This window comes from Hyperolius riggenbachi, chromosome 12 (assembly GCF_040937935.1).
Source record: "Hyperolius riggenbachi isolate aHypRig1 chromosome 12, aHypRig1.pri, whole genome shotgun sequence".
In the NCBI taxonomy this organism is placed as follows: Eukaryota; Metazoa; Chordata; class Amphibia; order Anura; family Hyperoliidae; genus Hyperolius; species Hyperolius riggenbachi.
This window is the reverse complement of record NC_090657.1, coordinates 14,298,111-14,322,567: the sequence shown is the minus strand read 5'-3', so window position 1 is coordinate 14,322,567 and position 24,457 is coordinate 14,298,111. Positions and strand designations below refer to the sequence as shown.

General features: G+C 43.9%; 1 protein-coding gene across 5 annotated transcripts in view; it reads right to left on the bottom strand.

Annotated features, from left to right (window-relative positions):
* The window catches only part of HDAC5 (histone deacetylase 5), a 229,431-nt gene that overhangs the window by 6,414 nt on the left and 198,560 nt on the right, over positions 1 to 24,457 (bottom strand). For all 5 annotated transcript variants that reach the window (XM_068263348.1, XM_068263350.1, XM_068263349.1 and 2 more), the window contains 10 exons: positions 20,360 to 20,480; positions 18,815 to 18,864; positions 16,768 to 16,875; positions 13,047 to 13,102; positions 11,717 to 11,804; positions 11,490 to 11,609; positions 7,180 to 7,277; positions 2,046 to 2,164; positions 795 to 928; positions 618 to 702 (listed from right to left, as the gene is read on the bottom strand). In XM_068263348.1, the coding sequence (XP_068119449.1) occupies positions 618 to 702; positions 795 to 928; positions 2,046 to 2,164; positions 7,180 to 7,277; positions 11,490 to 11,609; positions 11,717 to 11,804; positions 13,047 to 13,102; positions 16,768 to 16,875; positions 18,815 to 18,864; positions 20,360 to 20,480 (979 nt within the window). The remainder of the gene's footprint in view (positions 1 to 617; positions 703 to 794; positions 929 to 2,045; positions 2,165 to 7,179; positions 7,278 to 11,489; positions 11,610 to 11,716; positions 11,805 to 13,046; positions 13,103 to 16,767; positions 16,876 to 18,814; positions 18,865 to 20,359; positions 20,481 to 24,457) is intronic.

The window sequence follows — 24,457 nt, the reverse complement described above, 5'->3', positions numbered from 1 at the left end:
TGGTTGCAAGATTTTTGTCTTTTGGTGGTCCCAGGCAATCATTTCCGGTTGTTCATGCGGGGAGTAGTTTCTGGGCGATTGTTCAGCAAGTTGTATTGTTGGTGGCCAGCTTTAGGGATAACAGATGACTGCCACATGGGACTGGTGGCGCCTTAGCACCCTTGGCACTTGGCCATTTTCCCCCCTTATGATCACCATCCACACCCCCCCCCCCAACACACACACACACACACACACACACACACACACCTTCCAGAACCTGTATGAGTCAAAACCAACTCCAAGTACAACTCGCCCCTTTGTACTTGGAAAAATAAATTATTAAATTATTCTGATTCGGTTGCACAGGACTAAGAGCAATGGACTTGGCTGCCAATTGTTGCTGAAAGGTCCAGCGTGCCAGAACATAAAGAGTCCTCTGCAGACCTTGGGGGACACCTGTACACACGCTAGGTTCCCAGCCAAGATGACCCTAACCAGCTGCCTCACCCAAGAAAGGTCTACCTTGTGTACCGGACTTTAAACCTGAGTTTACCCTACGAACAGATGGACTCAGGTACTCTTCAACTCGACCTCATAGTTTCTCAAACAACAACAATACTTATCCTATCACTTACTCTGGATAGCAATGACTCTCTCTAGAGTGGCCAGTGCATTTTCACTGGGCCTCTGTTGCAGGACACTGTTCTCAATCGGTGGAGGCTGTGGGGGAAAAAAAGGACAAAATTAGAAAGCTACACACCAAGATTCTCTTCTATTCCACCATTTCTGGAGACACTCTCCACAATCCTCACCTCAATGCCTAACAGAGCCGACACACAAGCCTCAGAGGCATCACAGATGGCAGTTAAGTCATGACCTCCTTCTAATGCCATGACAACCCTTCCGCCTGCCAGAGCCATCAACTGAGTGGTGAGGTGACCAAAACCTGAAAGAATCAGAAGCATAGCGAAAATTATGTATGGAAAAATCGATAAGAATTTTTTTTTTTTAAATAAAATTAGTAAACTCTGTTACTATGGTCGATGAAGGGGAAGTGGCACATTTATTTTCACTGAAAGATGACTAAATGAATACAATAATAGTATTGTTTTTTTTCTATCAGTAGGGTTTATTCACAAATTCCCGGTGAAATTGCCATGCACAGACTATGCGCTGTAATTTTACCGGTATGCATGTCATCCATATAACATGCATTCCGCAAATAGCGCAACTCACGTAATGTACACAACAGGCACACTGGCAGCGTAACGCAATTACGCAAATAGCAGAATTGTGGTAGAAGACCAACACGTGCGTTGTGTGCATAACAGGAGTTAACGGCACAAATACCAGTAAAGTGCTCTGTGCTTTCTGTGCACTTTAATTTTATCTAGGTTTTGTGGATCGACTCGAATGTTCCTTAGTTTTGTGGTTTTGAGGAAAAAGATTTTGCTATGTTGGTTTCTTCCATGTTTCAGTGATAGGATGATTTAGGTGCAAAAGTTTAGGTTAACGGTTCATACAATCTAATGTTCATGGTTCCCCTGTTGGTTCTAAAGTACCCTGAACCATTTTTATGTGCCTAACTCAAAGCTTCATATTTCCATTGAATTATTTTATAGGTGTAGTATACTGCTCAAACCCCAGGTGAGGACAGTGCTGGTACCTGGAAGCTCGATCCCGATTTCACTCATAAAGAAAAGATGGTCCGTACTTGTCCGTCGTTGCTATTAGACTTAATCCAGGACGTATCCTAATAAAAACACCAGCGTCACAATTAGCTAATTGTGACGCTGGTGTTTTAATTAGGATACGTCCGGAATAAAGTCTAATAGCAACGACGGACAACTACGGACCATCTTTTCTTTATGATAATTATTTTATAATTAAGTCTCTTCAAGGATACCCAAGCCAGGGGTGGGGAGGGAGTGTAATTTAACTTACCTGGAGCTTATTCCAGCCCCCCAAGATACCATAAAAATTTATATATTTGTGTGTATTTTTTTAATGAACTGACTAAACATAATAAAACCATCACAACTTACAACAAAACTTATGCTTACATTTTGCTGTAACCGAGTATCCTCCGAGGGGGCTTTGGTGTCCTTCCACTGCATCGAAGCCCGCAGAGACCAGGACTATGTCAGGGTTGAACTCTTGTGCTATAGGCATGACCACCGTCCTGATAAATGAGGAGAAATGGTTGGCAAGACAACACATCTGGGTCATACAACAGTGCCTGGCAACACATACAATTTATCACCAACCTGCTAATGTTATAAATACTGCAACTAGGCTACAGCCCCTCAGACTACTCATTTCTCTACAGAAAAATACACTCACCGAAAGGATTATTAGGAACACCATACTAATACGGTGTATAACCCCCTTTCACCTTCAGAACTGCCTTAATTCTACATGGCATTGATGCAACAAGGTGCTGAAAGCATTCTTTAGAAATGTTGGCCCATATTGATAGGATAGCATCTTGCAGGAGATTTGTGGGATGCACATCCAGGGCACGAAGCTCCCGTTCCATCACATCCCAAAGATTCTCTATTGGGTTGAGATCTGGTGACTGTGGAGCCATTTTAGTACAGTGAGCTCATTGTCATGTTCAAGAAACCAATTTGAAATGATTTGAGCTTTGTGACATGGTGCATTATCCTGCTGGAAGTAGCCCTGCTGGAAGCAGCCATCAGAGGATGGGTACATGGTGGTCATGAAGGGATGGACATGGTCAGAAACAATGCTCAGCTAGCCCGTGGCATTTAAACGATGCCCAATTGGCACTAAGGGGCCTAAAGTGTGCCAAGAAAACATCCCCCGCACCATTACACCACCACCACCACCAACCTGCCCAGTGGTAACAAGGCATGATGGACCCATGTTCTCATTCTGTTTATGCCAAATTCTGACTCATCGATCGAGACTCATCAGACCAGGCAACATTTTTCTTCAACTGTCCAATTTTGGTGAGCTCGTGCAAATTGTAGCCTCTTTTTCCTATTTGTAGTGGAGATGAGTGGTACCCGGTGGGGTCTTCTGCTATTGTAGCCCATCTGCCTCAAGGCTGTGCGTATTGTGGCATCACAAATGCTTTGCTGCACACCTCAGTTGTAAAGAGTGGTTATTTCAGTCAACGTCGCTCTTCTATCAGCTTGAATCAGTCGGCCCATTCTGCTCTGACCTCTAGCATCAACAAGGCTTTGCCCACAGAACAACCGCATACTGGATGTTTTTCCCTTTTCACACCGTTCTTTGTAAACCCTAGAAATGGTTGTGTGTTAAAATCCCAGTAACTGAGCAGATTGTGAAATACTCAGACCGGCCCGTCTGGCACCAATAACCATGCCACGCTCAGAATTGCTTAAACCACCTTTCTTTCCCATTCTGACATTCAGTTTGGAGTTCAGGAGATTGTCTTGACCAGGACCACACCCCTAAATGCATTGAAGCAACTGCCATGTGATTGGTTGTTTATTGCATTGATAATTGCATTAATGAGAAATTGAACAGGTGTTCCTAATAATCATTTAGGTGAGTGTATATAACATTTCTAAGTATGAATTTATTTTAGTAATCAAAGGGAACCTTAACCGAAAAATTAAAAAAAAAAGTTTCACTCACCTGGAGGCGTCCTGTGCCCACACCGTCTCAAATCGATCCTCCGGTTACCCGCAGGCAGCAAGTTTCGATTTCGGCAGTGCGCTTGCGCGGCCAGAGGCGTGTGCCTATTTCGATTGTATTGTCACCGCTGTGGTTGTCCTGCACACGCGCAGTACGTATACTATGTACATAAATACGCATAACGCATCTGCGCAGGGCGGCGGGAGTGCGATCGAGTACGTGCGTGGCCACAGCCGCACAGGCACACTGGCCGGCAACTAGTCAGTCCCCGAAATCAAACTAGCTGCCTGCGGGGGACCAGAGGATCGGTTTGAGACGGCGCGGGCACAGGACATCTGCAGGGGATGAAACTTTTTTTTTTTATTATTATTATTCAGTTAAGGTTCCCTTTAAAGATGCATTTTTATTTTTTTCATTTTGACTGACCTGAAAATGAATGATTACATGTGATCAATTTACATACACCACTGACAGACAAGAGCACCTGAGCAAATAAAGGTCAATTGCACCATAAGTTTAAAATTGGGGTTTTAAGGAGGAGTTGTAGGAAAATAACAATGAATAAAAGTGCTTATTTTTTACAATATTAATTGGAACATTAATCAGTGTTTGCCCACTGTAAAATCTCTCCTCTCCCTCATATACATATATCACAGATGGTGACATCTTTAGTAGAGTTGGGCCGAACGGTTCGCCGGCGAACGTGGTTCGCGCAAACTTAGGTGGTTCGCGTGCGGGTGTCGCACGCGAACTTTTTGCGGCAAAAGTTCGCAAAAAATCGGTTCGCCCCATAATGCACCTGAGGGTCAACTTTGACCCTCTACATCACAGTCAGCAGGCCCAGTGTAGCCAATTAGGCTACACTAGCCCCTGGAGCCCCACCCCCCCTTATATAAGGCAGGCAGCGGCGGCCGTTATGGCCACTCGTGTGCCTGCATTAGTGAGAGTAGGGCGAGCTGCTGCAGTCTCTCATAGGGAAAGATTAGTTAGGCTTAACTTCTTCCTGGCTGCATACCTGTTCTGTTCAGTGAGCCCTCAGCCCACTGCATACCTGTACTGTGATCCTGCCACTCCATACCTGTTCAGTGATCATGCCACTGCATACCTGTTCAGTGATCCTGCCAGTGCATACCTGTTAATTGATCCTGCCACTGCATACCTGTTCAGTGATCCTGCCAGTGCATACCTGTTCATTGATCCTGCCACTGCATACCTGTTCATTGATCCTGCCACTGCATACCTGTTCAGTGATCCTGCCAGTGCATACCTGTTCATTGATCCTGCCACTGCATACCTGTTCAGTGAACCCGCCACTGCATACCTGTTCATTGATCCTGCCACTGCATACCTGTTCAGTGATCCTGCCAGTGCATACCTGTTCATTGATCCTGCCACTGCATACCTGTTCATTGATCCTGCCACTGCATACCTGTTCAGTGATCCTGCCAGTGCATACCTGTTCATTGATCCTGCCACTGCATACCTGTTCAGTGAACCCGCCACTGCATACCTGTTCATTGATCCTGCCACTGCATACCTGTTCAGTGATCCTGCCAGTGCATACCTGTTCATTGATCCTGCCACTGCATACCTGTTCAGTGATTCTGCCACTGCGTACCTGTTCAGTGATCCTGCCACTGCATACCTGTTCATTGATCCTGCCACTGCATACCTGTTCAGTGAACCCGCCACTGCATACCTGTTCTGTTCAGTGAACAGTTTGGTGTGTCAGTGTGAAGCAGTACCTTAATTACACTACCTGATTGATGTATACACATGCAAGATGTTTTAAAGCACTTTAGGCCTGTCATTTAGCATTCAATGTGATTTCTGCCCTTAAAACGCTGCTTTGCATCAAATCCAGATTTTTCCCGGGGACTTTTGGCATGTATCCCACTCCGCCATGCCCCCCTCCAGGTGTTAGACCCCTTGAAACATCTTTTCCATCACTTTTGTGGCCAGCATAATTTTTTTTTTTTTTCAAAGTTCGCATCCCCATTGAAGTCTATTGCGGTTCGCGAACTTTAACGCGAACCGAACCTTCCGCGAAAGTTCGCGAACCCGGTTCGCGAACCTAAAATCGGAGGTTCGGCCCAACTCTAATCTTTAGCCCTGCCAGGTGATCTCTGCGGTATGTTCGTTACTGAAAGTCTTATGTACAGAGGGAGATATTGCTTACTTGACAATTTGAAACAACTGTTATTTCACACAATGCAAAGAGGTTCGCAGAAAGCACACAGTCGGGACCATGGTCATGACATCACACTGTGGGAGGGGTTTCACTATAATATCAGCCATACAGATGTCACTGATGATCTATTCAAGAAAAGGCTGACTCAGTCGTGACTCAGACAGAAAGTGACTACAGTGTGACCCTCACTGATAAGAAATTCCAACTATAAAACGCTTTCCTAGCAGAAAATGGTTTTTGAGAGCAAAAAAGAGATAAAAAGGGGAATTTCTTATCAGTGAGGGTCACACTGTAGTCACTTCCTGTCTGAGTCAGGACTGAGTCAGCCACTTACATACCTGATATTTAACTCTTTCAGGCAGAGAAAGAAAAAAAAGGAACACAGCAGAGTTATGTGTGTGCTAGGCACTGTACATACACATGTCTATCTCTTCATGTCACATGTCACTTCGGGTATCCTTTAAAGCCCCAACTTTAAACTTTTGGTGCATTGATTGTTGATAGGGAGAGGAGCATACTTCATATTTGGATGCAAATAAAACTCGATTAAGGCCCGCACACAGGCTCGATCACCTGTGTTATAAAAACGACCGATCCCTGATAGTTCGCATTGAGCAAAGAACATCAGTACACATTTCAATGAAACTACTACAACATTAAGCTGACGATCGGATCGTTCGAGGAAGTAAAAAAAAAAAATCACAAAACACAGTGGGGGAGATTTATCAACGCATTACCGACAGTTTTTTCTTCTTAATCAGTTCTAACCATCAGGGAGAACAGTTCTGCATGATAAAAAGAACCTTCTTAAATCCTAGGTAATAGTGGCAATTTAGCATCAATTTCTAGAGCTGCACTACAGTTAAGAAAAGTGCAAATCTATCTCTAAAAACTGGCGCAGATTAAGAAGTGCTTGATAGCAGTTCTACAGATGTAGAACTGCAGGCTAGACATGATTTGTGATGTGCTCCTCCCCCCTGCTGAATTCCTCCTCAGAGCCTGCTGCTATCAATACAGCAGGTGTGTTGGTTACCTCAGCAACAGCAATTCCCCTCACACACTGCACTGCCTGAGAGACCTTCCTAGCTCCTCCTATTCTACAACAGTTTTAGAAGGAATCTGCACTATCTAATGATTTCTTAAGATGCCTGAGACAGTTCTGCACGGATTTCTAAAAACCTACCAATATTTTGTCTCAGACACTCTTGATAAATCTGGCCCAGTGAATCTCGGCAGAGAATCTGTCTGATGGTTGATTTGGCAATACATTGAGTGATTTATGGCCTGCTTAGGAATACTGAATAAATACAAATTGCTACCTTTACGTTAACCAACTCCTAACATGTACACTTTAAGAATTAAACATGGATCCATACCTAAAAGCAGCAAGATATTCAGCATCCCCAACCGGGGGGTCCACACCTCCTGTCCATGCAATGTTCACATTATACCCCACGCCACAACCGGCGCCCACCTACAACACAGAGAAATATTGCATGGTCACATGGTAGAACAATTATCACTTTCTGCACCAGATTCACAAAAGGCATCTCCAGAGATCTGAGCATCTAGTGAGGATATCATAAATCAATCAGTGAACAGAATGCGACACAGTGGTGGATGCAAAAATGCTACAAAATTAGAAGATGAGCAATTACATTCTTGTGTAGGCACCTACTGCATAAACTGGGAGTCCAACAAAAGAGTCATTCTTTCTAATTATTGTCGTGTTAAAGGACAACTGGAGTGAAGGGAATATGGAAGCTGCCATATTTATTTCCTTTTAAAGCGGACCCAAACCAAAAATTTTTTTAAAATTCACAATATGTAGTTCCACCACTCAACAAAGATAAATAAACACTCCTTCAAGCCTATGAGCATTTCAGTGCATGCTCTTCACCCTTCTCTTTTCATAACTAGGGTTATACAGGTGGCAGCCATTACTTCTGAGCTTAGTAGGAGGTTTTAGATCATGGTTGTGTTTGTCATCAGCTACCCTCCCTCACAGGGGCATGGTCTATGTGAAATCTCACACAAGCCGAGATCACCTCCCCTGTGACATCATCAGTAGCAGCCTGTGTTTTGTTTTTTTATCTCCTCCACCAGTCTGCCGGATTCTGTCCCGGCAATATGAAAGGAAGGGAGGGGTTCCTCCAATAAATATAAAATATTTTATATTTGTCTTCATGAAGCTGAAAAAGGCTGATATTTATTATTATAATTTAGAAAATAGATTTTATTTCTGAAATCTTGTATTTTTAATTTGGGTCCACTTTAAACAATACCAGTTGCCTGACAGCCCTGCTGGTCTATTTGGCTGCAGTAGTGTATGGATCACACCAGAAACAAGCATGCAGCTAATCTGGTCAGATCTGACAATGGCCTCAATTCACTAAGCTTATCTCCTGTCTTTAATAACGTTTCTAGAGTTTCACCATGGTGACGAGACATGTAGTATTCAGGAAACATTTTACCTCAGGTAAACCTAAAGTTAACTCTTATGTCTTTAAGTTAAGAGGAGATCTCTAAAGTTAACTCTTTAATCCTTAAAATAACTCCAGAATTCTAAAGTTAAAGATAGGCTGTTAATTAACTGCATGTGAAAAAAACTACAGAGGAGGTAACTTAAGGAATGGAGAGATAAGATAACTCTCTCACAGTGAAAACTTATCTCTACACCTTAATACGGCAAGATTGATGTGTGCAGGTAAGTTTTCTCTTGCCTTATTATCTCCAGCATGATCTTAGTGAATTGAGGCCAATGCCAGAAACACCTGATCTGCTGCATGCTTGTTCAGGGTCTGTGGCTAAGAGTAATAGATGCAGAGGATCAACAGGACAGCCAGGCAACTGGTATTGCTTAAAAGGTAATAAATATGGCAGCCTCCATATCAATCTCACTTCAGTTGTCCTTTAAAGGAGAGGGAGAACCAGACTACATAAATTGGAACAATTTCATGCGAGGTAATTTACCTCACACAGTAGCGGTTTGGACACACCATGATGGATGATTTTACCAGTTGTTCCGCGGCATCCTGAAGCAGAAATCTAAAGACAGGACAGTTTGTTGGGGCGAGTGAGGTGGGACACTGGCCAGGGCGCTCTTCACGAGGGAAGAACATGGGGGCGCCATACAGGGCTGGATTTACCATAAGGCACTGGAGGCACTTGCCTACAGGCGCCTGATGATGGAAAGGTGGCTCACTTCCCTCTCCGAGCGCCTCTCTCCCTCCTTCCCTATGTAGAGTCCTTATGAGAGTGTAAGTGAGAGGTTACTCACCCTGCTCTCCTCATTGCAATAACAAGATCTCCCTTTAGCCAGGGACACCTCTAGCTACCTAATACTTGGGGGCACCTCTAGCTACTTAGTTTTAAGTAGCCAGAGATACCCTCAATCTTAAGGGGCAGCTGTAGCTACCTTTGACGGACGAGGGAAGTAAGGGAGAAGTGACAGCTGGGCCAGCCAGCATACTTGTGGTGCAGTTTAGTGGGGGTTTGTAGGGTCATGGAGGGCGGAGTCTAGGGTGCTAGGAGATCTGTGCTTATAGGCTCCTGTGATGTAAATCCAGGCCTGCATGCATGGAGGGCGGAGTCTAGGGTGCCAGGACATCTGTGCCTATAGGCTCCTGTGATGTAAATCCTGGCCTGCATGCATGGAGGGCGGAGTCTAGGGTGCCAGGACATCTGTGCCTATAGGCTCCTGTGATGTAAATCCTGGCCTGCATGCATGGAGGGCGGAGTCTAGGGTGCCAGGACATCTGTGCCTATAGGCTGCTGTGATGTAAATCCGGGCCTGCATGCATGGAGGGCGGAGTCTAGGGTGCCAGGACATCTGTGCCTATAGGCTGCTGTGATGTAAATCCGGGCCTGCATGCATGGAGGGCGGAGTCTAGGGTGCCAGGACATCTGTGCCTATAGGCGCCTGTGAGGTAAATCCGGGTCTGCATACATGGAGGGCGGAGTCTAGGGTGCCAGGACATCTGTGCCTATAGGCGCCTGTGAGGTAAACCCAGGCCTGGCGGGCGCAGAGGAAGAAGAGGCGGATGCAGAACTCAGCGGAGCGATTAACTCAACCTTCTGGCCAGGTCGAGGCCATGATATACTTCCGTCTTCCTCTTTAGTGTCCTGGTCTCCGTAGCTGCAGGACATCAGTCATCACGTGACCCCTGTGGTCACGTGATGAATTGCACCTTGCATGCCTTGTACCTACACTGGTGGCACTATAGTGGTCTACCTATAATGTGGGCACCTATACCTGGCTACCTATAATGGAGGCACCTACACCAGGCTACCTATAATGTGGGCACCAACACCTGGCTACCTATACTGGTGGCACCTATACCTGGCTTATAGTAAGGTGACACCTGGCTACCTAAAATAGGGGGCTAAATACCGCATCGCAAATAACGTTCAAGCCCCGGGGGAGGGTCCAATTTTTAGACCCTTGCCCCTTGAGAAATTTAGCCTAGAAACTGCCCTATTTGAAGGATTACTGTTTAAAGGGCTGCAAGGGAAAATTCAATGCCATCTCTCTTCTCTGCTATCTGGGGGAGAGAAACTTGTCAGGCCCAGTGGTACATCGGCACCAATGGAGGGAGTAGCAGGACGTGATGGCTCCTATTGGTTGGCTCCTTTGTAACGTTTTATCGAATGCTGGGTGTTGGTTACTGACAGCTCCGGGCTGGAGATTAAGACCTCACTTCTCACTTGGTTTTACCGAGTGCTTTAATCTTTGTGAATTGAGATTCACTGAGGTATTTTACGCACAAGTCGGTAATTTATTTAACTAGTTGGTAATTTCAGCTTGCCATGCGGTAACAGACTTAGTGAATACACATTTGATAAAATGTTTGGTGAAATCAGCCACTTTCTGCATTACTGAATGTTCTTTATGCTTAGTGAATCGAGCCCATAGAGATCTATCCACTGGTGACCAGAGTCTGAAGAACCCACTGAGCAGTCCATCCTACTTAAAGTGAACCAGAGACGAAGCACCCGCATGTATTTTTCCATGTATATCAGTGGGAACATTAGAGAAAACACCTACCCTGCTCTCCGTTTCATTCTTCACTGCTCAGCCTGATTGTTACCAGCCCTGATAAAATCCCTGACTGAGCATTTAGTCTTGCTTTGCTCAGGAATCATTATAGCTGAGTCATTATAGCAGAGCCAGAAGGGGGCAGGCTTGGGCTTGAAAAGACATCAGAGAAGACAGACTTAGCTATAATGATTCCTGAGCAAAGCCAGACTGAATGCTCAGTCAGGGATTTTATCAGGGCTGATAACAAGCCGACTGAGCAGTGAAGGATGAAACAGAGAGCAGGGTAGGTGTTTTCTCTAATGTTCCCACTGATATATATGGTAAAACACATGAGGGTGCTTCATCTCTGGTCCACTTTAAACCTTGTACACATGTTAGTTGGTCAACTGATGTGGTCACACTCCTCCAGTGGTTTCCCCACTGTGGACAATGTTTGGGATACAGAAAGCCCAACCTTCGCCTCACTAGGCCTGATATGGACCATCTAGGATGGTTCTTCCAGCTGTACAGTTATAAACATCAGGGTAGTGAGGAGAACAGTGAAATGCACTAGGGAAAGGATACTTGTATTTCTACAGTGATGCTCCAATCACGCTCTACACGTTTCTCTCAGACACCTATTGAGACATTCAGGCTTTACCTTACCTCCTCAGGAGAGCCACTTCCAGGGAAAAAGTTCCCATCATCATAACGGTGGAGGGACACATAGAGGACATTTGGGTCACTGTAGAAGGCTTGTTGAGTTCCGTTACCGTGGTGAATGTCCTGCCAGAAGAAGGAAGTGTGATTAGAGTGGAGATAGCCTGACGTCAGCATGGATGGCCTGTGTGACACAGACTTCCACCAACCACTGTTCCAGCGCATTAACTCACCCAATCTACTATCATGATCCGGCCGACGTTCATCTTCTGGCGGAGTAATTTGGCAGTGATAGCTACAGAGTTAAAAAAACAGAAACCCCTAAAGAAAGAGGAGAGGAGGGAGAGGGTCAGTGATGGTAATTGTGGATTGGGAAAAACAAGGGATCAGGAATCCAGAGGAAGAAGAGGAACGAGAGAAGACAATGGGGGAGATTTATCAACGCATTACAGACAGTTTTTTCGTCTTAATTTGTTCTAACCAGCAGGGCGAACAGTTCTGCATGATAATAAGAACCTTCTTAAATCCTAGGTAATAGCGGCAGTTTAGCATGGATTTCTAGAGCTCCACTACAGTTAAGAAAAGTGCAAATCCATCCCTAAACTGGTGCAGATTAAAGTGAGTGTTTACCATTTTAAAAATAAAAAAGTCGGATACTCACCTAAGGAGAGGGAAGGCTTGGTCCTAATGAGCCTTCCTTCTCCTCTCCCGGTGCCCGGTCCCGCGCAGGATCCCCCGTGGCAGTATTCGACCAGTTCGGTCAAATACTGCCACTTCCGCATGCCGAAGGGAGCTTACGGAAGCCTTCGGGAGCACTCGGGCTCCTGATGACGCGGCCGCTCCATACTACGCATGCGCGAGCGCCCTCTATGACGCACTCGCACGTGCGTAGTAAGGAGCGGCCCGTCTTCGGAAGCCCGAGTGCTCCCGAAGACCTCCGAAGTCCCTGCGGCGGCGGACGCGAACGGGGGAGCCAGCGCAGCACCGAGGGCACCGGGAGAGGAGAGGGAAGGCTCATTAGGACCGAGCCTTCCCTCTCCTTAGGTGAGTATCCGACTTTTTTATTTTTAAAATGTTAAACACTGGCTTTAAGAAGTGCTTAATAGCAGTTCTACAGATGTAGAACTGCACACTAGACATGATTGCAGAGTGCAGGCTAGACATGATTTGTGATGTGCTTCTCCCCCCTGCTGAATTCCTCCTCAGAGCCTGCTGCTATAAATACAGCAGACGTGTTGGTTACCTCAGCAACAGCAATTCCCTGAGAGACCTTCCTAGCACCTCCTATTTTACAACAGTTTTAGAAGGAATCTGCATTATCTAATGATTTCTTTGGATGTCTGAGACAGTTCTGCGTGGATTTCTAAACCCTACCAATATTTCCTCTCAGACACTCTTGATAAATGTCCCCCAGTGAGCTTGGATGGAAGATAGACTAAAGATGGGACAGGCGAGGTACCCGAGAGACAGGAGGATGAAATGAGACTGGATCTTTAAGTGGAAAAGCAAGAACAGAAGAGGACTGATGATTACTGAGGAGGGACCCCTCCTCCCTGTACTTACATTGCAACCGATTCCTCAGCGTGGTGTCCTGGGGGGCGTATAACCGCAAATCCGTTCTGCAGAAAATAGCATAACTTACAATGGTGGCCACAGCAATGAGGTTTTCAGGAGAGAACATGAAAAGCTAGAACAACTAAAATGACAGGACTCTGATGCTCCTCTAAACAGAATCTATCTGCTCAAGAACAACCCAACACCTACGTCTCGATATATATATATATTGCTTTCATATCACACTATACACCAACAATAATAATTAGCCAAGAAGCGTTGTTCTATCAGGAGACTGTGACTACGCAAAATAAAAAAAACAAGGTCTGTTTCAAAGGAACACCACATTACAGGAAGGATATTGCAGTTTTAGAGCAGGTGCAGAGATGAGCAACAAAATTGATGCGTGGGATGGAAGGTCTCACTTACCAAGAAAGGTTAGATAAACTGGGTTTATTTAGTCTGGAGAAAAGACACCTCAGAGGGGATCTAATTAACATGTATAAATACATCAGAGGGCAATATAATAGCTTGGCGGATGAGCTTTTTGTCCCTAGGCCTTCTCAAAGGACTAGAGGACATGATCTGCGCATAGAGGAAAAACGTTTTAGCCATTTATTTAGGAAAGGATTCTTTACAGTAAGAGTGATTAAGATGTGGAATGCATTGCCACAGGAAGTCGTTATGGCAAACTCTATACCTACATTTAAAGGGGGCTTAGATGCTTTCCTTGCGTTGAAAGACATCCATGGCTACAATTACTAGGTAATGCCTAATGATGTTGATCCAGGGATTTTATCTGATTGCCATCTGGAGTCAGGAAGGAATTTTTTCCCTTTTGGGGCTAATTGGACGATGCCTTGTAAGGGTTTTTCACCTTCCTCAGGATCAGCAGGGATATGTGAGGGTGCAGGCTGGTGTTGTACCTTCCTCTGGATCAGCAGGGATATGTGAGGGAGCAGGCTGGTGTACCTTCCTCTGGATCAGCAGGGATATGTGAGGGTGCAGGCTGGTGTTGTGCCTTCCTCTGGATCAGCAGGGATATGTGAGGGTGCAGGCTGGTGTTGTGCCTTCCTCTGGATAAGCAGGGATATGTGAGGGTGCAGGCTGGTGTTGTACCTTCCTCTGGATCAGCAGGGATATGTGAGGGAGCAGGCTGGTGTTGTGCCTTCCTCTGGATCAGCAGGGATATGTGAGGGAGCAGGCTGGAGTTGTACCTTCCTCTGGATCAACAGGGATATGTGAGGGTGCAGGCTGATGTTGTACTTTGTTCTCTGGTTGAACTCGATGGACGTATGTCTTTTTTCAACCCAAATAACTATGTAACTGTGTAACTGTGGGAGAGTGATGTCATCTGGATATTATGGAAAGTTAGGTTTCCTGTAGCTAGGTGATTTTTAGTTTTAAACATTTTTTTATTTCGGAAGGAATAAAGCTTTCAAAGTTACACACATGGCATCTCGACAACAGACTTGTTCATAAATACAGGCCTCAATCCCGCATTTTTTAATAAGATAAGAACATTGAACACATTTTCAATGCCCCATATTTTCTTCATATTAGTCCAATATATATATTATAGAGTAAGAGGAGGAGAGGGGACCCGAAGGCTTCATCTAGCCATCAAACCCAGGGTTCTCCCCAGTAATTTTTTCCAGCTGGGTGGCATGAAAAAGTAGTCGGGTGGGGCGAGACTGGTGCTTCTCTGCACAACTCTGCTTACAACAGAGAAGGAGATAAAATAACAGCCGGATGCTCACCAAAACTAGCCAGTTGGAGCACCCGGCTAAAAGAGCCTGGGGAGAATCTGTAACCAGTACTGGTAGATTATTTGACAGCAGTATCCCCAAATGCAATTGTGTTAATACATCTTCAGTTTAAAAAGTACCTAGATTAGTTTCAATTAAGTGTGCATTACTGACTTTAGCTCTATTTTAACCACTTCACAACTGAGTGGTTTTACCCCTTCAGCATCCGAGCAATTTTCTCCTTTCAGCGCTCCTAACATTTATTCACCTATAACTTTATCATTACTTATCACAATGAAATGAACTATATCTTGTTTTTTTCGGCACCAATTAGGCTTTCTTTGGGTGGGACATTATGCCAAGAATTATTTTATTCTAAATGTGTTTTAATGGGAAATTGGAAAACTTTAAAAAAAAAAATCATTATTTTTCAGTCTTAGGCCATTATAGTTTTTAAATAATGCATGCTACTGTAATTAAAATCCATGTAACTTATTTGCCCATTTGTCCCGGTTATAAAACCATTTAAATAATGTCCCTATCACAATGTTTGGCGCCAATATTTTATTTGCAAATAAAGGTGCATTTTTTTCAGTTTTGCGTCCATCCCTAATTGCAAGCTCATAGTTTATAAAGTAACAGTGTTATACCCTCTTGATATAAATATTTAAAGAGTTCAGTCCCTAAGGTAACTATTTATGTTTTAGTTTTTGTTTTTATTGTAACTTTTTTTTTATTATTACAAAAAAAAAAATGGTAACAATTGGGGAGTGTGGGAGTTAATTAGATAATTTATATTGTAAAATAATGTATTTGTATATGAAAAACGTTTTTGGGTGTTGTTTTACTTTTTAGCCACAAGATGGCCACAGTAACTTTTTGTGAATGCGTCCTGTAAGCGTCGGAAGTACGCTTACAGGCAGGGCTGTGGAGTCAGAGTTGGAGTCGGAGTCGAGGAGTCGGAGCCGGGGCAATTTTGGGCACCCCGGAGTAGGAGTCGTGGTTTTAGAAACCGAGTAGTTGGAGTTGCATGATTTTTGTACAAAATCCACAGACCTGTTAAGTATTAGACTAAGGAGTCGAGGAGTCGGAGTCTGAGCAACTTTGGGTACCTGGAGTCGGAGTTGGAGTTGTGGTTTCAGAAACTGAGGAGTTGGAGTCGGAGGATTTTTGTACCGACTCCACAACCCTGCTTACAGGATGTTCAGGGAGGCTGGGAAACTTTTTTTTTTTCACAATGATCACGCTGCTTCTCATGGAAGCAGCTGATCATTGCTGGGGGGCTGAGATCAACGAACGGGAACGGTTTTCCTGTTCATTGATCTCTGGGTGAGCGGCCGGCGGCGCGCATGAGCGCGGGAGCGCGCGCACATGCGAGCGGGAGCGCGGACAGTGGCGGCAGCGCGTATATCTACGCTCCAGGCGGGGAACTCAAGTCCAAAGGAGCGTCGATATACTGTACACGGGCGACGAAGTGGTTAAAATACTGGCATTAGACTAATGCTGGGAATACACGGCTCGATTCTGAGCCCTTTAGATGGCTCGATAGATAATTTCTGACATGTCCGATTCCGCATTGAGGACAATGGAAAAAGATTTAAAAAACGAGCAGAAGATAAGAAATTGCCTGCGGAATCGAGCGGCGAATAGATCGGGCAGGAGAATCGAGCAGCAAAATCGAGCCGTGTGTGCCCAGCATTACACTAATTACTCTAAAAATGGACTCAACATCAATATTTACTCTTTACTGAGTAAGTGCTGAAGTGCTAATAAGAGCTACACTGAGATGATAAGTAGGGGGTAAAAAAAACTGAAAAAAAAAATAAAATAAAAACTATGTGTAATATGTGATGTTAGCTTTGTTCAAACAAGATTCAACACAAACTGCTAGTTTTTCTCTGTAAGATAGAAAAAGTCGATACAAATGTTCCCTTTATAGCCAATATAAATGATCTATATTGCTATGCAGCAGAGTTACTCACTTTCAGCTCTCCGGCTGCCACTTTGAATGCCAATTCAATCAGAGATCCCACAGCCGTCCGTACAGCAGCTGGCGAGTGTAGTTCATTCCACACAGTGTCACTGTCTACCTGTCATCAGAAAAACAACAAGACAAATGTAAAAAACAATCAAAACTCCAGCCTGATATCTGTACTTAACGCAGAACATAAGTTTACTATCTAGGGAACGCTGGGAATGGACAGCCCTTGGTTTGGCTCAGCAGAACCAATACTTAGTCTATATGTGACTGACCAAAGTCTGATCAACAAGGCTGCTACTCTCTTACCTGTCCTATAGTTCCAACAACCAGAAGTGGCAGTTTGGACAACCATGGACGAGGCATGAGCTGGCTCAATCACTTGTGCCATACTCACCATGGCATCCGGTAGAGAAGAGGGGTTCAAAAGAGAGGGACCGGAGACTATTATGAGGTGTACTGGAAAGGAGTTGTGTTTTATCTACCGATAAGTAGTTTTTTTTCCGGTAAGTGTTTTTTATTGCTATATCTGCTTTGAACTTCTAAACAGAAATAACAGGCTACCGTTAACCAGCTTGTATGTAAAGTAAATCTGTACTTTAAAAAAAGCACGAAAGTCAGATACTTACCTTGGTAGATGGGAGCCTCTGGATCCTAAAGGGGCTTCCCACTTCCTCCCCCCGCCCACCGATTGTACCCTCTGGAAGTTCGTGTCGCACTCCCATCCATGAACAAGGACACCTCGCGTCTGCACAGTAGCTCAGAACCTGTCGAAAAAAGCACAATGGGCTCCGTGGTACTATGCAGACGCAAGGCATCCTGCGCTAGTTTACGGACAGGAGTGCGACCATGTACAAGGGCTTGTCAAAGAGGTTTCAGGGGTCTCAGGATCAGTGGATGTGAGAGGGATGCCTCAATTATCCACAGGCTTCCTGTTACTAAGATAAGTTCCCATTTGGGATGTGTACTTGGCCCCTAGGGCAACAGTTATGGGCACAAGCTCATATAGACCCATCTCACAGCTACAACCGAGCAACATGTTCAGGTGCGATGGAGATGGTGCAGCGCATGATGGAACTGCTTCAGTGATCTTGTTCGACACCTGCAAACATGCTACGTTCTCGGCCAAGATGGCTTTGAATGGCCACTTTGAGTTCAGTCCAACGCTGTGTACAAGGCTTTAGTGTTCTCTCTATTCAAGCTTATTTCATCTTATTCTCTTCATGTCTAAAGGTGGCCATACATGGTACAATTTTTCAATTAGATAATTTAGTTCGATTATTCCGTTAGATCGAATATAAAGATTTTTCCAGCATGTCCGATCATTTTTCCCGAAAAAACGGGATAATGGTTCGAATTTCTTGATCGAAAAAAAAAATGTTTTTCAACTTTCATTCAATTCGATCATTTAGATCGAATAAATGGGAAAATCGAATGTTTTTATTGTACCGTGAATGGCCACCATAGGAATACTTTGAGGTTTCAAACTCATATAAGCAAGGATACTGCAGACAGTAACCATCAGGACTAGCAAACCAGAAAGTCTCAGTAATGGGCTATCTTATGACTCTGCCTTTGTCAGGAAGTCTCCCTGAAAGAAGAAAGGGCGGGGCAGACTCCTCACATAACAACATACCACAGGACAGGTAAAGTATTCCCACAATTCACTTAACTCTATAAAGCGGAGTGGCCATTGCAGATTATCCATATTTTTTATGACAGAAGTGTTTGCAGATATATTGCAGATAGCTGTTTTTTTCGAGGGTCTTCAGGATTTAGTTTACTGATGATAGATTGTTCACAAGTACTGGGGCCAAGGAAGACGTTTACATTTGTAAGTATGGAAGCCAGCACTGGTCTGTGGCTGATACATGGAGGAAAGCTCTATATCTGATGTCCACTGCAACCAAATTCCAGAAGTCTTTTTTTTTTCTAGAGCAGTTTAGAAAAATAATAAGGCTAGCACTCGATTCATTACTTTTGCCAAGCAATACTTTTTAATTATTTTTCCATTGGTGTACATAAAGTAGCATTACTATTTAAGAACCTACCCCAATGCCTCCACAGGGCAGGACCGCATACATCTTCTGAGAGAGAGGTCCTGCCGGACAGAATGAGAAACAGAAGAATGTTAGTGCTACGGTGAAGGAAAAAGTCACATGCTGTTCTGCGTACTGCCTCTAGCACAATCATGAGGAACCTATCTAGAAACGTAGGTATGTGTACGTGTTGTGGTGGGCGTACAACTTGGATCTACTCTGTCTCTGGCAACTTAACTACCTTGGCCTGCAATACACTTGTGTCCCCAAGGCCACCGCTGACGCAACTTCCAATGTTTACAGATGATTGTGGTTTTCCTGTTCCTGCAACCTTGTATAAACGTGAGGGAACATTGCAGATGTTATTGAAAACATAATCATTTATTTTATAGGTGCAGGTTTCCATGGTGATGTAAGACATAATTATGTGACATTAATAAAACACCTTGGACCCTATGTGGCTGCAAGGTGTTTAACCTTTTCGCTCTTCCTGTCTATTGCCTCTGTATGTTGAAAGCCTATGAAGCCCACCTAGATTAACTGATCCATCTAGATATTTTATTGCCCTAGAGTCCAGGGATGCCGAACTCCACTCCTCAATGGATGAGCTCCTCAAACATTTTTGGCACAGCTCAATTTAACGGATGGTACTGAATCAGGAAAGATGTGGTCCATCAAGTAGAAGACATTTCTCCATGAATCAGTCCATCCTAAACACCGGCATGGATACGTCCCTCAAGTACTGGATATGGCCCTCGATTTTCACACCTGTGCCCTTCACTCATAAGTGTTTAAAGTGGATCCGAGATAAACGTTCACTCATTGCATAATTGTGTTCCTTTCATATAGTTTATAGGGCATTCCTCAAGCCAAATACTTTTTTTGTTTTGTTTTAATACTCTAATTCCCTATAAACTAAACAAGCCTCGCCCACAGCTCCTTTTGTGCCTTGGCACTGTAGCAAGGGCTTATGGGAGCTCAGTCTGGGCAGGAGGAGAGGGAGGTGTTACTAGCTAGAGATTTCAGAGGGGAAGAGGGAGGAGGAGAGGGGACTGATATACACACAGGCAAGCTGATAGCATCTCCAGCCCTCAGCCTGTGACAATGTGACAAACAGAACATGGCCGCTCTCATTGTATCCCAGGAAGAAATAAGCATATTCTATTGAAGCTGTTTGCAGCTAGATTTGCTGTGTAAACTATCTAAACTTTAGATAAGATATATAGACAAGTTACTTGTTATAGTTAGTTTTTCATCTCGGATCCGCTTTGACTGATGGAACTGAATCAGGAAAGATGTGGTCCATCAAGTAGAAGACATTTCTCCGTGAATCAGTCCATCCTAAACACCGGCATGGATACGTCCCTCAAGTACTGGATATGGCCCTCAATTTTCACACCTGTGCCCTTCACTCATAAGTGTTTAAGTCCACCTGGATTTCTTATTACTCAAGTTCTACTAAATGGTGAACGTCAACCAGATTATTCAGTGTCTGCTCCCCTTAATCCCACCAGGTCTCCAAGTTCCTTTAACCTTCCTGCACCGCAAATCCCTTACCCAGCAGGTTCTTGCTCTCCAGCTTGAGGCGACTCTGCGGACTGGTCCCGTACAACAAGGTGTGATGCTCGCCATGTACCGTCTGAATTTCATCCAGAGTGGACTTCCTGCCTCGTACGCGCTGTCATGATAAAGTCGCACACATTGTTCAGAAAAACCTTCAGCATAATAACCTTATGACCCTTATTTATCCTGGCTGTAGACTATTGTAAGGAGAACAGAGGCGCCAAAAGAATAAAATGTATTAAAAGCTAAAAGTATATTCCCACTTCTTCAGGCAATAACAATTAGGAGCACACACAGTACAGTCTCAAGGTCACTATAAGCGCCCCAGAGGAATTTTAAAGCTTTTAATACATTTTATTCTTTTGGTATGTCTGTTCTCCTTACAATATCGGCATACACCCCTGGTGGAGGGGTTGAACCCCCCTTTTCTTCTCCCGATCTACAGAGAGAGACATCTTAATCCTGAGTGAGGACAGGACTAATCTCCTCACCTTCCTATACAATGGTTACCTATACAGTAACCCTGACTTGTGAGTATATTCATTTATATACCTCTTATTATCCATTACTGTACATACTACACTATATTGGGCTCTCGGTGTTTCAAAAACATTATGGCAACCTAAACATGAACAGTGAAAACTTAAAGAGGAACTCCAGTGAAAATAATATAATAAAAAAAAAGTGCTTCGTTTTTACAATAATTATGTACAGTATAAATGATTTAGTCAGTGTTTGCCCATTGTAAAATCTTTTAAATCCCTGATTTACATTCTGACATTTATTACATGGTGACATTTTTACTGCTGGCAGGTGATGTAGCTGCTGCTTGCTGTTTTGGCAGTTGGAGACAGCTGTAAACAGCTATTTCCCACAATGCAACAAGGTTCACAGACAGGAAACTGCTAGGAGTACCACGGTACTCAGAGTTTCTTGTGGGAGGGGTTTCACCACAATATCAGTCATACAGCGCCCCCTGATGGTCTGTTTGTGAAAAGGAATAGATTTCTCATGTAAAAAGAGGGTATCAGCTACTGATTGGGATAAAGTTCAATTCTTGGTCGGAGTTTCTTTTTAAGTGTTCTGAAACTGCAACATAACATTCAATAAAAATGTGTTTTCCTACTTTGCATTACTCATACAGTTCTCATATTGGCTTTTGTGCACACGTAATATTGTCTGTTTACAAATTACAAGTTTCCAAAGAGAAGTTTATCTTGCCCTGAAACCTGCCATTGCATTTTATTCAAACTGATTTTTATTATATATTAACATCTTCTAATGAGCTCTTCTGAACTGCCTGTGTGTCTGAAGCACAAAGAGCTTAACAGAGTAACGTTTCACCTGTTACACTGTGTTTACACACATTGTAACAACATTGGAATGTAAACAAAGATACTGTTATCTACAGTTTGGATGTAGATTTGAAGCTGAATAGTAGGACAAAGTGCTTTTGTTTAACCATTTCAGTGATGTTCTGCTAAATAATAATTCTGGGATAGTAGCTTTCAAGCTGTGAGGAATCTTTTAGAGCTAAGGACAAACGCTGGCTTTCAGGCCACTTTAAGTGGCCCAAAGCCTGAGGCCATGAGAGTCGGTGTCAGCCTGTATACACGGGCAGCTGACAAAGTGTTGTGTTGCTATGTGGGGAGGAGGAAGGACGACACGTGACACAGTGCGCACACGTGACGTCACGCGATGGGCGGGGCTAGTGGCATGGACAAAGCAATCAGCTGTTGCGTGGCTGAGCTGATCTACTGGGTGGATCGCTAGCCAAACAGCGGTCGTTTGTTGGGGGTTGCTGTACACACGTCGTATTATTTGCCGAGGCTTTTATTGGCCACCCTAGTCTTGCGTGTGTACGCAGCTTTACAGATGGATTTCTCTAATTGTATGTTTAATTTTCATTATGGAGGATCTATCGAGATTTCTTTGCAAGCTTTCGAAACTTGAAGTTTCTTCTTCAGGCATATTACAGAATTCTTGTACAGTTAGTTGATAAAGGCATCACCTAAACAACTTTTGTTGTTCTGTCTTCGGATTCTCTCCATGACTATTACCGGACCGGACAACTGGTGAATCTACTGTATATGACAGTAAGCAGGATCATTTAGCTTTAAATGGATGCACAGAGCCACAGTGCCCCGAATGTTATTCTCATTGGGATCAAGCTACAGTTCAGCCTGTGTAAAGACTTAGGAAGTTCTCTAAGGGCACGAAATTGATTTTTATTTATTAAAGGATACCCGAAGTGACATGTGACATGATGAGATAGACAGGTGTATGTACAGTGCCTAGCACACAAATAACTAGGCTGTGTTCCTTTTTTTCTTTCTCTGCCTGAAAGAGTTAAATATCAGCTATGTAAGTGGCAGTTCCTGTCTCAGTCAGGACTGGGTCAGACTACAGTGTGACCCTCACTGATGAGAAATTACAACTATATATAAAACACTTTCCTAGCAGAAAATGGCTTCTGAGAGCAGGACCCAAACTACTAGGAATGTATAGGGGGATAAAAGGAACCAAAAAGCCCTCCTACTAAAAAAGCAAAGTTTGGTGTAATTACATTCCTAGTAGTTTGGGTCACCCTGAGCTGCTTGGTTACTCTGTTGTACTCGTCCAAGCCCTATCTCCTACAGCCTTATCAATCCCTGCCATGTACTGATGAGGACAAAAAGTCCAAAACAGGCTGTCTACATGTGGGTTTGATATGGCAGTATAAAACTTAAAGCTATAGGCTTGCTATACACCAGCGGTTCTGGATGCTTGCTTGGCTTAAAGGGAACCAGAGACGAAGCACCCTTGTGTATTTTACCATGTATATCAGTAAGAACATTAGAGAAAACACTTACCATGCTGTCTGTTTCATCCTCACTGCTAAAAGTGTCTGTTAGCAGCAGTCACAAGAATCCCAGACTGAGCAATTAAATCTGGCTTTGCTGGGAATGATTATTGCTGAGTCATTATAGCAAAGCCACAAGGGGGCAGGCTTGGGCTTGAAATAACACCACAGAAGACAGACTCAGCTATAATCTTTCTGTAGCAAAGCTAGACGGAGCAGCCTGACTGTTCAGTCGGGGATTCTTATCAGAGGTAGATTACACAGAGAACAATGAAACAAAGAGCAGAGTAGGTGTTTACTGTCATGTTCCCACTGATTTATAAGGTAAAATACAAGAGGGTGCTTCATCTCTGGTTCTCTTTAACAAGGGCGAAAAGGGATAATTTGCATATTTAGTAGTAGTGCATTGTGGGTAACCACAAATGTTCATTTATAACTGAATTATTGCAAGTTTCCTTCTGTTTTAAGAAGGCAATTACACCAAGCTTTGCTTTTTTAGTAGGAGGGCTTTTTGGTTCCTTTTATCCCCCTATATATTCCTGGTAGTTTGGGTCACCCTGAGCTGCTTGGTTACTCTGTAACATCAAACATGACAGGTTTCCTTTTACATTACACAATTCCCATCTTGCCAACATTGCGAACATCAAGAAAATCTAGATCTGACTGGGCTCTGACAGACTTCAGTATAAGTTCTTTGGAGGAAAATAAAACATGTCAAGATTGATTTTCTGCTAATAAGGCGGTCATACACTAATAGGTGGCCACCAGATTCGACCATCACATTGATCACTCTCTGATATAATCACATCTGGGAGGGATCAAATCCTTCCACACACTGTACACAGCACTCTCTGCTGGACCCCCCAGGTCTCCCCCCCTTCCGGTGATACAAATGTTGAAGGCGGAGCTTACAGTCACCAGTCAGCCAGCACCAGTCTTCTCTCCACAGCCGCCGGGGGGACTCCTCCCTGCCTCTTCTCTCCATTGCCTGTGTCCCATGACAAACCCTAGAGAACAAACACTAGAGGCCCTGTGGCATGTACCTTATGTGACTACAAACATGGAAGGCAATGGAGAGAGAGAAAACCGCCAGGACAGCTGAGTATAAGCTCTGCTGCCTACACTTTGCACGTCATCTCAAAACCGAACGCCACTACCGACAAGCTGCCGATCGAGTAATATCTTCCATTCTTACAATAAGAAAGCAGCACATATCATCACCCATAGTGGGACTCTGCTATATAGAGTCT